The 13,837-nt window shown below is 43.7% G+C and overlaps 1 protein-coding gene across 4 annotated transcripts in view; it reads right to left on the bottom strand.

Annotated features, from left to right (window-relative positions):
- The window catches only part of C10H8orf33 (chromosome 10 C8orf33 homolog), a 157,148-nt gene that overhangs the window by 82,409 nt on the left and 60,902 nt on the right, over positions 1 to 13,837 (bottom strand). For 2 of the 4 annotated variants that reach the window (XM_078662946.1, XM_078662947.1), the window contains exons 3-4: positions 7,653 to 7,743; positions 1,467 to 1,604 (exon numbers count right to left, since the gene is read on the bottom strand). In XM_078662946.1, coding sequence (XP_078519072.1) covers positions 1,467 to 1,604; positions 7,653 to 7,743 — 229 coding nt within the window. Of the gene's footprint in view, positions 1 to 1,466; positions 1,605 to 7,623; positions 7,744 to 13,837 lie in introns of all 4 variants that reach the window. The other 2 variants (XM_078662949.1, XM_078662948.1) reach the window with 1 other exon arrangement.

Genomic DNA, 13,837 nt, shown 5'->3' on the forward strand with positions numbered 1-13,837 from the left:
TGGGTTTGTGGTAAGTCACATGTTGCCTATCAAGTAGGAATGTTAAACCATTTATCCTCCTACTGACTATAATTATAACCGTCAGGTATGCATATGATTTCTGCATGGAAGAAGCAAGGATTGACATAGTACCCAAATGCACTCAATTGTGAACTCACGTAGGGTGTGGCTGGAGTATTTGGGCCAGGTTTGTCCGGCAACCAGAGAAACTACCAATCCCAGACATTTCTGGGAAAAGGGAGATCTTAGCACAGCAAAACTTTTGTTGATACCAGTTTTAGGCAAAAATACTTTTCTGTACTACACATTTTTTTCTCATAAAATTTTTTTAAAAAATTGCTATTTTCTCTGTTTTGTCAACACCCTCAAGTACCTTTCAAATCTCCCACATGATGGAAAAAAAGACACAAATTATGTCTTGGATACATTTTGTGGGGGGAAAAGTTACCCAGCCTAAAGCACAAACTGCCCCAAGTATAATAAAAGGGGTCTGCAGAGGGTGGGGGGAAACATCATTTACCACGAAGGCATTACCACTACTAACGTTTACCACGTGACACTTACCACACAGGGTGCCTTCCACGCAGGGTGCCTTCCACGACGTCTTTACCACGGGCTGGGGGGGAGACGTGGTATTCCTTCAAGTCGTTCTGCGTGGGTTTGGGGGGCAGGGGGGGGGGGGCTCGGAGGGGGGCTGGGGGGGGTCTCCCCCCCAAAAAATAACAAGCAGGTTACTTTAAAAAAAAACGAACATAAATTTAAAAGAAAAAGGAAAGAGCCTCCCCCAAAGACGTGCTGTGTACGTCAAAAAAGCAGTCCTTTTTTTATTTTGGTATACGTGTTTTGACGCTTGTTTCAATGGAGGATGGAAGTAAGGGCTCGTAGAGAAAGACGTGCAGGTAAGACGTTTCTAGGCGTAGTAAAATCCTACGTTGTAAATACCAGCGTGGTAAAGCCACTTGCGATGTAAAATTCGCGTGGTAAAGCCATGCGTGGTAATTGAAATCGTGGTATAATCATATATTCAGGGTGGGTGGGTGGTGGGGGGACCTCAGCAGTAAAAGGGATAATTGAAAGTGTAATCAAACAATATGTAAGAGGATGCACTGCTATAAGTGTAACCAAAAAAGCTTAGAAAAGTTCAATGAGATTGGGTGCTCTCGCAGGAAGCATGTCCGTCCTAGAACGCTATCAGTTAATTAAATAGAAAGAAAAAAATGCCTCAACACAGGGATGCCTTCATATATATGCGTGCACGACTTTCTATTTAATAATTGAAAGTGTCACATTTATCATTTATTTACAAAGCCGCCGTCAACACCCAATACTGTACCATATCAAATGCATTGTACTTTTTTGCTAAACGTACTTTTTTATGTGTCCAGATTTTAAGAAACATCACTTCATTTTTTTCTCCATGAAGTCTCAACTCTTGTAAATCTCTCCTTCAATTCTTGTTTACTTACCATTGTTCTCCACTTTGTGACGCTCTTTGGCCATTTTTTGACGGTAATCACCAAATACCTGGTTCATCACCTGGCGCTTTTTCACAAAGGGTGCCTTGTGAGAGCGCAGAACGTTCAAGATGCGGTGTGTGTCACCAACTGTAAACAAAACGAGATATAGCATTACAAATGCCTAAGTAAACAAGCATTGGAAATGCAATAGGTCTCGCAGCATTAGAGTTAGTGCTTTTAGAATTGTTTATGGGTTTTTTTGTAAATCTTTAGCATTTTTGTTTCCTGTAGCCAATGCTAAAGAATTTAAAAAAAAAAGCCATAAACATTTCTAAAAGCTCTAACTCAAATGCTCCGAGACCTATTGCACTGTGTGAGGGTGAGGGGTTGAGGGTGAGTGAGGGTGAGTGAGGGGTTGAGGGTGGGTGAGTGAGGGGTTGAGGGTGAGTGAGGGTGAGGGGTTGAGGGTGAGTGAGAGTGAGTGAGAGTGAGTGAGAGTGAGTGAGAGTGAGTGAGTGAGAGTGAGTGAGAGTGAGGGTGAGTGAGGGTGAGTGAGGGTGAGTGAGGGTGAGTGAGGGTGAGTGAGGGTGAGTGAGGGTGAGTGAGGGTGAGTGAGGGTGAGTGAGGGTGAGTGTGAGGGTGAGTGTGAGGGTGAGTGAGGGTGAGTGTGAGGGTGAGTGAGTGTGAGGGTGAGTGAGAGTGAGGGTGAGGTATTGAGGGTGAGTGAGAGTGAGGGTGAGGTATTGAGGGTGAGTGAGGGTAGAGGGTGAGAGAGGGTGAGGGTGAGTGAGTGTGAGGTGTTGAGGGTGAGTGAGGGTGAGGCGTTGAGGGTGAGTGAGGGTGAGGTGTTGAAGGTGAGTGAGGGTGAGGGTGGGTGAGGGAGGGTGAGGGGTTTAAAATGTTACTCAACAAGTGATTAAATTGCATCCTAAAGTACGTAACAGCTTTTTACTAACAGAGCCCCTTCTATCACTCAGAGTAAAATATTTATTGAAAAGTTGCAATTTGCACTTAGCACAAAAAAGTCTATGTGCACACTTATAATAAAAGGTGCCCCTCTTTTATTATGTGCATTCCGGTGATGATAAGGTTTTTGTTTTAAGCACAGCAGTGAACTGAAAGAATTTGCTGCAGTGGTGTGTTTACCAAAACATATGGTAATAGCATGCGAGATAGTTTGTTTAAACGCTCTCTCCAAATATTTGTAGGTGAAAGGTATAAATCCATACAGGGCCTGCCTAGCATTCCATCCTTTTGAAGTAGACAAACAAGAACCACGGCGTTGGCTAACAAGCCAGTATATAAGTAAAAAGCGCTTGTGTTTTTTTGCAGTGCTGTAACAATGGAAACGATTATTCCACATTACATTCGTACAGAATTCCACCCTAACAATTGTCAAGCAAAAGCTTAGATTATGGAGTGGCGTGTGTAAAATCATCTGTAATCAGGCTTATTACAATACGGAAGTTAAGCTCTTTCTTTCGAAAATGTAGCCTACTTTAAAGCTGTTAAAAAATGTAGCTCATGTCATAACAACAAACGTAACTATAGACTGCTTGGGTAAATTAACAAAAGGCACATCGAGTTTTCCCGCGCTCACTTGACACAGTCGATCATCGGACAGAGTATTCTGAAATAGGACAGCAGTTTCTACCTACGATTCTCAGGAAAAAATATTTAGGCCCAAAAAGAAATCCACTGAATTATCCATGAACTGCGTGGACGCTTCGTCCAAAAGGGGCCGCGATATTATCAGAGGAAAAGATGGAAGCCAGCTAGTCATATTATTTATGACAAGCCGCACGTGACAAGCTGAAGGGCAGGTAGAGGAAAAAAAACAATATCCCAACTGGTAATATTTAGGAGACAATTAAGTATGTATGCTAAAAGCATTACTAGTACCGAAATAAGGAGACTGAGAACAATTTAAGGACTTGATTTGTTATTCATCATATGTTAAACAAGAGGAGGGAAAAAAGAACAAATAAACAATTATACAGTTATGGCAGCACTGTATGAACAAATCAAAAACAACCCGATTGTACTTGGTGCTCAGGTATGTGCAGGTGACATAGGTGGCGACGCAAGTAACAGAAACGGACAGCGTGAGCGGCGCAAGGTGAGTGATAGTGTCAATATATACAGTGAAAAAAGTGGCTCAAGAATGAATTACAGAGGTGAAGGAATTTAGAGAGTTATTGATTTGAAATGAGTCATCATGGAAAACTGCGCCATGTCTTGCGCTGTGTTGTCGACGACGTTTCGATCCTCGTCAATTGGGATCGTCTACAGGACAAGATTGTGTTGTTTAGAGGGTGCTGTGGGAGGGAAAGAAGAGGTGAGGGAGGGTAGGAGGTGCGTGCAAGACTATAGAGCGGCTCCTAGGTGGGCCGTCTAAGAGACTGCTGCGCATAAGAGCAGGGGGCATGAACACTACCAGGGTGGTGAAGTAAGAGCCTGGACATAAGGTTGTGTGTCAATTCTGGGGCATCTGGGTGAGTAGGCAATTGGTAGGGGAGCAAGGGCGGCCAGGTGGGGGGAAGGGGTGAAACACAGAGTGGCGAAGAAGCTCACGGTGGCTGTGCAGTAAGCGGGAAGAACAGAATGAAGAGAGTAGCCTCAACGTCTGCAATCACGTCATGGTAATGGGCTAGGAAGCCGGCAGGTAGGTGAGTCTAGAAGAACATACCGAGGCGGAATAGCGAGAGGCAAAGGACCCGAACTCGCGATGTGCAATTAAGTCAGACTAAGGGTGACAACGAACAGTTTCAAGGTGGGGGCCAGGAATGGGAAGTACAAAAGCCGTGGGTTAGTAAGGTCAAAGTGCAGGAGGAGGGATGTCGAAATCCTGGGGCTGATTCACTCGCGTAAGGCATAGTATCAGTGTGGCGGCATCTGGAAGTAAGCGCTCAAACCATGGCCAAGTTGTCGGACCGGGTGGGGTGACATACCGGAGCAGTGCGAAAGAGAAGTGGCCAGATGAAGCGCTTAGGCGGCAGAGTTACCTGGAAAAACAATGTAGATCGGAAGATCAGTAATTAAGGTGCTTCCAGTCGGATGGGCAACATCTGTAGTGGGGGAATAAAGGAGTGGAATGAGGGACGAGGGAACATTGGTGAAGCCGGGCGGGTGAGCTGGGGGGAGTGTGTAAATACCTGAATAAAGCGGGAGGCACAGCGCGGGCGATCGGTGCCACATCCGTGGACGTCAGGTGCTTCGCAGTACGGCGTTCCACGCGTTGTGGTAGAATACCTGGCAGAGGAAAGGGAGGGGAAAGGCTAAGGATAAGGACTGGTGGAGGACGGTCGAGGAGAGGGGGGGTAAAAGAACACGGCGGGCTGTGTACCTGAGTCAGTAGAGGAGCTCTCATGGAGTCAATCCAGGGGCCGTTGTTGCTTCGGCAGGGTTACCGGTCGACAAAGTTGAATACCAGGAAGTGGTGTGTCACGAGGGGTGTGATGTGGTAGCAAGGGGCCAATCTGGATGTGGTGAAGGGGCGGGGCCGGGGAGGGGAGTGGAAAAAGGGGAGCCTGGCTCTGTATAACAAGCAAATATTTTATTCAAACTGCTGAAGTAAAAAAAACTCTAGCAACTGAATAATATTTATGGAAACAACAAACCTTTGCAAGTCGATGGTTTTCATAAAGTTGTTTTTAAGGAGGGAAGAGAGGGGAGGGGGGAGGAGAAATGCGAGACGGCGGGAAGGGGGCAGACATGGCGGGGAGGGGGCGGAGCGGGGGAGAGGGTGTGTGTGTTGGTAGGAGGGCATTGCGAAATGTGAGACGGCGGGAAGGGGAGGGGGCGGAGCGGGTAAACAAAGACGGACGTGCACGCGCTTTTAAGGTCAATGCGCATGCGCATAAGCTCAATGCGCATGCGCATTGACCTTAAAAGTCACGGGCACTGCAAGGAATCGCCACGATTCCTTGCAGTGTGGATAAAGAGTGGATAAGTCGCAATACTCTCGCTTGCTCGATGCGCATGCGCATCGACAGGCGAGACCTAAAAAGGAAAAATTCAAAACTGGTCAACCACACACAAAAGTAGAGTAGAACACATTTGCACACTAGAGGACATTGCAGTTTAGCAGAGTGAATGATTCAGTCTTTGGAACGGTTCTTTAAGTGAAACGAACAATAAGGTTTGAAGTTTGCTTGAAATAATAGTGGTCCTACATTACAATTTTCTAACTTGGGCGCAAGGACCCAAGAGCCACCAATTGGCAGTCTCACCATACAAAGCATCCACAGTCTTCTAAAATTTCCTGAACAGTAAAAGTAATGGTTGGGTAGAGAAAGAGATTATTTAGAAGAACCAGTTGACCATGCACATTTAAACAATTACATATTTTAATGAAAAGAACAGACACAACACACTATCAGTGGGCCCAATTGAGAGTACAGCAACTTGGGTGAAACTAGCAGGTTGTTTGCCTCATGAGACGCTTAACGTTTTTTAAATAGATAGTGGTACATGTTTACATCCTATCACATGAAGTTCAGTGGCAAACCAGCCAGAGCACAAAACTCATTACCAAACAGTTTAAACACCAGCAGTGCAATGGCTCTAGAGTTGGGGAGAGGAAATTAAATAATGTGAGATTTAGGGGAAAGTTAACCACTGAACAGAGTTAAAAGTGGGGGACATGGTACAGGTGAGAGCATCAATGTAGAGACCAAGCAAAAAAAAGTATGTTTTCATAAGGGGCTCCATTTTATAAATGTGAAATTCTACTGAAAATGTATGTGTAATGCGAAAAGTAGTAAATATGTACCTGTATGCAGGCGAACTTTTATAGGTGTAGATTTATTGCTTTCTTTATGAACTGGTCCAACGTCAAACAAGGAACTTGAATTTATAAAAATCCTACAATTAATTTAACTCCAACATATTTTGGCTAACACCACATTGCCTTCTTAATTGTCGAGATAGAAATTAGTGTTCCAGAGAACTAAATGGCAAGTGTAATGACTGTCGGCAGCCTAACAAAACCTTTGCGGTTTACAAATATATCAAATAACTCATTCCCTGGAGCAACAGTACAGAAGGTCATATGGGAAAATGAAATAGTCTGACACATTTAGAACGGCAAGACCTAAGTGTCTAGATGTATGGCGGAGCAGTTGGGATAGTCCAACTTGAAAGGACCAGGATTTGTTTTGTTTGTTTTTGACCCTTCATGGCCCATGGGCAAAAAAAAAAAACAGTCCAACCATGTACAGACTTTATCTGCAAATGGTATTTGGTCTATAAGTATTTGCAGCTTTGCACTAAAACAATTAAAGCCAATAGATAATTTAGATAGATTTGGAGCATAACTGTCTAAAGAAAACAAGAAATGCAGTGTCACAGGATGTTTGTGAACCACCTACACCCCTATCTAGATTGATAATGTGTTTGTAGAGGGAAACTCCAACATTGTCCAACTATTCACAGTTTAGTCATTAAATAGGTCAAAGGGTCTAAATATTGAATCAGAACCATGTTCACATAAATGAGAAAATAATTCATATGCTTTCACCAAGCCGAACGCTTCATTCTGAATAATGTTTTTTTCCTTTAAGTGAAAATTACTAATTAACAGTACCGAACACAACTTAATGATCTTAACATTGTCATGTTTTGCAACTCTTGAGCATAAGACCGAGCTGTTGTTTGATGCTAAAATTATTCTGAATTTATTACACAGAAATTGAATAACCAGCAAATGTATGCTTTCTCATCTTTTACCGTTTTGAGCTTAACGTGGATTTACTGATAGTGATGATATTTTTTCAGACCTTCTACATTATTCTCACTCCTGATATGCATATCATTGCGAAAAATGCATTTAATGTTAAGACATTTGTGCACATAGATCCAAAGTTCGAACAGATTTCTAAAAAATAAATATATCAATTTTAGTAAAAAAAAATCTAATGAGAACTCTGTGATCATTTTGTGCAACATACCAAGCACTTAAAGTTGGATATGAAAGACGCAAGATCTCAAGAGGCCATTATTAACCAGATTTCTGAGTTCTACTGCGTGAGAGTGCAAGGGGTTAAAATGTCCCAGTCCCTAGCCTCACTATGTATCTAAGGGCGCGGATCCAGTACACCTATCCGCAATTCTGACCATTGATGCATTAATACAAGAGATGAGGGAAACTACTTTTGGTACTTACCACACTGCCTATTCACAAGGTTCACGTACCTTGCTGGGTTGTTGGATTCTGCCGTATAAGACCAGTTTCCAGTTGCCGGATACACCACTCCAACTCATCCTGAAACGTTCCCTGTGGAGTCTGTAGGAAGAATGTGGACAAGGGCAAATGCAATTTATTATGTAACATCATATTTGACAAGACCATTACTGGCCAGCACCAAACAGGAGAAAAGTCATCTGTCATTAACAGCAAGCAGCCTCATTGAGTAGGGTGAACTATCAATGAGAATACGAAAAATATGCTAGAGTTCCCAGTCAACAGTACAACGAGTCGAAATAGAGTGTATGAGGCCCCTCATAAATCATTTGTGAAATCTCTTACATATCAACTGTACACAGTGATCTCTCTAGGGTTGCCTGATGAAATGTAATCGAAAGCAATCCTGGAGATCGAAAATAATCGCTAAATAATATGGAGCACACAAATATAGACGTCACATACTTTGTAACTAAAGTCAAAAAAATATAGAAGACCACAATATTGTTAAAAACTTGGTAAGAATTTTGAATTGTAACTAATATACACTTTATTCACTTTAAAGCATATATTTTAAAGTTACATTTTGAAAACATATACTTATAAAAATATATGAAAAAAATGTAATCTACAAACAATACAAATACAGAAAATTGCAAAAAATGAACATTTAAAAAATATGTAAACATAAATATAAAAATATGCTAATAAAAAATTATCATAATTGCAAATACTAGGTATTCATTTATTAAGAAGAATATACAACATTAAATAAAAATAATTACAATTATTAATATGTAAAAATAAATGATTCCTGGGGGAGCATGACGGCTGGAGGTTAACGGCCGTGACGGAGCTCCACCTCCTCCTATGCGGTGCTCCACGCAGGCGCAAGGGGAGAATCAGCAGCAGTAGCAGCAGCAGCAAGTGAATGGAGAATGGAGCGTTTCCACTCAGTGGCCCCGGGATTTTGATATTCTGAGCCCCCGGGATTGCTGTGGAAATTGGGCAAGGGTCGTCTACCAGCCGGTGCCGGCGCTGCCATTTACCCAGCGAAGAAGCAGGCACGGTGATGCGCGCCCCCCCCCTCAACTCGGAGCAGTACGGCATGAGTGGTGAGCGGTATCGGCTCCAGTGGCCGTAGCCTTTGTTTGCTGTTTAAAGGCTAAGTGGCTACATACCTCATTTAAACCCGGATTCGTACCGGGAGAAGACGTGGGGTAGGCGAGAGGTGCTTAGTGTTTATTAGTGCATTTTTAGTGCCTTTTAGTTGATTATCGCTCAACAGTTTTCCTGGGACTACTTTTCTGGACCTTTTCCTGAACCTTGAAACCTTTTTTTTGTCCCTGTATGAATCTATGCAAGAGCTCTTTGTGCTGAAAGTTGACTGTTAGGCCAAGACAGGCTGTTTAATTTTCAAGGCATTATCGGGAAGGCAGTAGGAAGATTCCCGGATGGTTAACAGAGGTGTCTCTGCACCCCACGAACCGGCTTGGTTTCGTGAGTTTAGTGCTATAAGATTCTGGAGGGTTAATGCCGGAAGACGTGCTCAGAGCATAACACAGTGGAGGGGCTATATTTCACCGGTATCTGCACAAAGCGAGAGGACTGGGAGCGAGATCCCTGAAATAAGGAGCTACGGGGGGCAGTCGGTCTTGACAATACTGCTTAAAGACCTCGAGTTGAAAGGAGTCGACAGTAGAACAACTTATGCACCCCTGAGTTTCTCTGGCGGACCGTTGTATATATCTCCCAAGAGTAGCATTGTCAAAGACTTTTGTATGGAGACAGGTAGTCCCGGCATAGTTAATCTACAGGTCAGCCCTCCCTCAGTCAATTTGGGTAAACCTCCACTAGTGGCTCCTGATCCCCCTTCTGTGGTTAGCAGATACACCCTCCGCAGTCGGGTGGCCAATTTACCCCAAGTTCACACTAATACACCTGTCCCTCTCCCAGTAACTCACGTTAAGGCTTTAGCCCAGAAGAAAGGGGCTAAGGTGAAAGGGTATAGAGGTAATCACGACATTGGTGATTCAGAAACCCCACCAGGAAAAGGGAAGGGCAGGAAAAAGGTGAAGGGAAGGATTCTTGATTCAGAAACCCCACCAGGAAAAGGGAAGGGCAGGAAAAAGGTGAAGGGAAGGATTCCTGCTTCCTCTAAAGTTACGCCGTCTCTAAAATCGTTCTACAAGGTTCTCTCCACTAGCACATCGAGTAAGACTAGAGATACAGCAGGAATAATGTCATTTCCGGTAATGGAAACCCCGAAGGAAGCCGCTCAGGCCGAGATGTCAGAGAGTGATAAGCTTACATCCACCTCTTCACCTACACAATTGGGTTCTTCTGGCCCCCTTCTTTAATATCAACAATATCTCCTACGGTTAATTTGCTCGATCTGGTACATCCAGAGGTGGAACTCTCCAATAGCTTTTCAGCGTTGGAAATCCAAGACGAGCAAGCTGGACTAGATGAGGTGGGTATTGTGGATGTCTCTCCGACTGTATTGGACACTCAGCCAACTTCTGTATCTACAGTAATTTCTGCGATTACAGCAACCCCAGGGAACCCTGCAACTCTAGCAGATATCCTTATGGGTTTGAGAGAAGATCTGGGGAGGCGCTTCACTACTTCGGAGGCTAATCAACAAGCTATTCAGGCCTCGTGTGAGGTGTTAGCCCGTAAGGTCGAGGATGTATTATTAAGAACGGATGCCCTGGAAGCAGAACTGCCCAAGATCCAGGAAGCGTTAGGAACTTCGGCAATTAACATCGATAAGCTGGTCAAGCAGAATCGGAAAATGAGAGAAGATATAGAGAGGCTTGAAAACCACTCAAGGAAAAACAACATCAAATTTCTAAATATCCCGGAAGATCTTGAGGGCAACGACATCAAAGCATTTATTGCGGCCTTGCTTAAGACTACAGTGTTGAAGGACTCCCCCGATACGGCCCAGGAATTATTGGTTGATATTCAAAGAGTGCATCGTGACCCTTTCCGGCGGAATCCTAGTAAAGAAAGACCTAGGAAGATCTTGGCCAACTTTCTCACCTATTCTATTAAGGAGAGGATTTTATCACTGGGACTGAAAGCTGGACTGATCAAATCTGCCTCTTTTTCTACCCCCTTCACTTTCACTATTCGATCAGATGTCTCTCACATCAGGGCATCTAAGCAATGGGAGATGGGCAAGAGACTGGCAACTTTTAATTCTCTGGGGGCTCGCGCACAATTGAAATTCCCTGCTTCCTTGAGGGTCATGTGGAATAACCATATGTATAATTTTCGCCAGGTGGAGGAGGCAGATTGCCTGATAGAAAAAATCAAAGCTGGGAGTAAAGGGGAGAGTGGAAAAGGTTCGCAGGGGTTGATGTCATCCGGGTCAGCAGGGTCAGGGTCAGGGTGAGCGATAACACTGATTTTCCTTGATGGGTCTATCATGAAGTTTAATGGCAGTAATTAGATCAGTTTAGTACATGCATCGATCAAGTTAGATGCTCTATGTAGTAATGTAGTAATGTTCTCTTTCTTTTCTTCCTGCTGGTTTCTTTTCTCTTTTTTACTTGTTACTTTTTAACACCGTGTAGGGGGGTGGGGGGTCCGTCGTAGAGCATGTTTGCTCAAAAAGGAAAGGAGGGTTCCCCAGGGTGGGATGGGGGGGGGGGGGCTGTTGGGTCACGGGGGGAGGTGCAGCAGGGAAAAAAGAAAAAAAAAGTGTCCTTATCTCTACTAACTGTACAAGAAATACTCACACCAAGCAACATCCTATTATTGTATCACTTAGTCAGTTGCTGGAGTAAGCGGGGGGTAGGAGATTACAAAATATGGTGCAGGGTGATATAGGTGTTTTATCTTGGAATGTTAATGGGCTCAGATGTGTCCGACGTAGAAGATTCATATTTAAATACCTAGAGCAGTCAGAAGCTAAAGTGATCTTGCTCCAGGAAACCCATCTGACAACAGTAGAAGCTAAAGAGGCCTTTGGGAGAGTCAGATGGATTGATGCTTTTTGCCATTCAAATCAATCCGTCACTAATAAAGGTGTAGCGATATTAGTTAAGGGTGGCTCTGGCGGCTCAATATAATCATTCTTAACTGACCACTCAGGCAGATGGGTCCAAGCTCTGATTAATATCAGAGGGAGGGTTCTGACTGCGGTTTGATTCTATGGCCCCAATATAGACGATCCGGTATATATACATAAGGTCCAGGACAATCTGTCAGGAGTCCGTTCTATGTCACTCATAGGCGGAGACTTCAATGTCCTTCTTGACCCCAGGCAGGATCGTTCCAACCACCGTCAGGTGGTAGTGGCTCCAAAGACACGACATGCAATGAAGAATATGATCTTAGACCTAGGATTAATAGATGCTTGGAGAGCGAAAAATGGCCCGATCCCAGGTTATACTTATTTTAGTAAAAAACATGGCCATGCTTCGAGATTGGATTACATTTTATTGGACCGAGTAGGTTTGGAGTCAATGAAGGACATGGCCATTTTACCTAGTGTGTTATCCGATCATGCACCTATTCTGGTTACCTTTAATTTTGGAGGAGACAGGCCGAAAGTTAACCCTAGGTGGACTCTTAAGCGAGAGGCCTTATACGATCAGGAAGTTGTCTCTATGATAGATACCTCCTCTGTCAGTTTTTTCACTGACAATTTAGGCTGCATCCCTTGAATATGTATGGGACACTTATAAGGCGTTTGTTCGTGGTCAATTTCTTAGCGCAATAAGCTCCTGTAACAGGAAAGAGGCTGCTAAGTTTAAAATAATAGAGGATAAGATCTCCTCTTTAGAAACACTGAGAATGAGCCTAAATGTGGAAGATGCTCCCCGAATTTCATATAAAATCGATCTTCTTCGCCAGGAATATCGGGGGCTTCTAGACCAGAAGGTTAAGGCTCAATGGGCTTCATACTCTATGGAGAATTATGAATATGGAGAAAGAGCAGGCGCAGTGTTGGCAGGGAAAATAAGAGCAGACCGAATCAAGAATAATATCAACAGGTTGATTATAGATGAACAGGGCACGATATCATGTCTGCAGATAGAGATGGAATATTTTTTTTTTCTCACCTCTTGGAGTTATATAAAGAAGAGCCTTCCAGTAGCTCAGTAAACGCCATGCGCTGGTTGGAAGATAAGGAACTACCAAAGCTATCGGAGGATGGTCGTAACCTGCTGGATAGTCAATTTACAGTAGATGAGATTAAAATACAAATCAATAAAACACACAAAAATAAAGCAGCCAGGCCTGATGCTTTACCGGGCGAGGTCTATAAAATATTCATAGATCTTCTAGCACCTAGACTGTGTGAATTATTTAACTTTATTTATAGACCGCATGGTAAAATTCCACCTTCTTGGAAAGAGTCCACTATTGTCTTGTTATTAAAACCTGGTAAAGACCCTCTCAGGGCAGAGTCTTATAGGCCAATCTCCCTGCTAAACGCCGATTATAAGATCTTTACTGGAGTTTTGGCCGGGAGATTGGCCAGGCTGGCCCCGTCCCTGATTAATCCAGACCAAAAAGGTTTTATTCCAGGGAGGCACATCCATGAGATGACCCTCCAACTCATAGGTTGTATTGATCTGGCGGTGGCACGGTCGGAGCCACTGGCGGTGGCTGCATATGACGCCGCCAAGGCGTTCGACCGCGTCAATTGGAGATTTTTGTGGGATGTGCTTAAAACTATGAGGTTTGGGGGGACCTTCATTAATACCCTGAGGAGTTGTTACGAGGGAGCCTCGGCAGCAATACTGTTGAATGGTCTGTTGTCTCCTCGATTAAGTGTGGGGAGAGGAACTAGACAGGGGTGCCCTATCTCGCCCCTTTTGTTCAATCTATACATTGAGCCCCTGGCACAGGCTCTTAGATTGGACAACAGAGTCACCCTCTTTAGAATAAATGATTATTCCTCCCAATTGGCTCTTTATGCGGATGACTTGATGATTTACACCAGTAATCCGGCGGAGGTCTTCCCTAGAGTGGAGGAGATCATGCTGAACTATGGACAGCATTCTGGTTATTTAATAAACAACACCAAAACTGAAATAATGTGCTGGGGAGTCGAGAATTGGGACAGCCCGCAAAGTAACCAGTTTAGATATCTGGGAGTCTTAATTACCTCCGACCTTAATAATATTGCAAAGGTCAATCTGACGAAGGTTATGAAGGATATTAGTTTGCTGTT

This window comes from Lissotriton helveticus, chromosome 10, assembly GCF_964261635.1.
Source record: "Lissotriton helveticus chromosome 10, aLisHel1.1, whole genome shotgun sequence".
Lineage (NCBI taxonomy): Eukaryota > Metazoa > Chordata > Amphibia > Caudata > Salamandridae > Lissotriton > Lissotriton helveticus.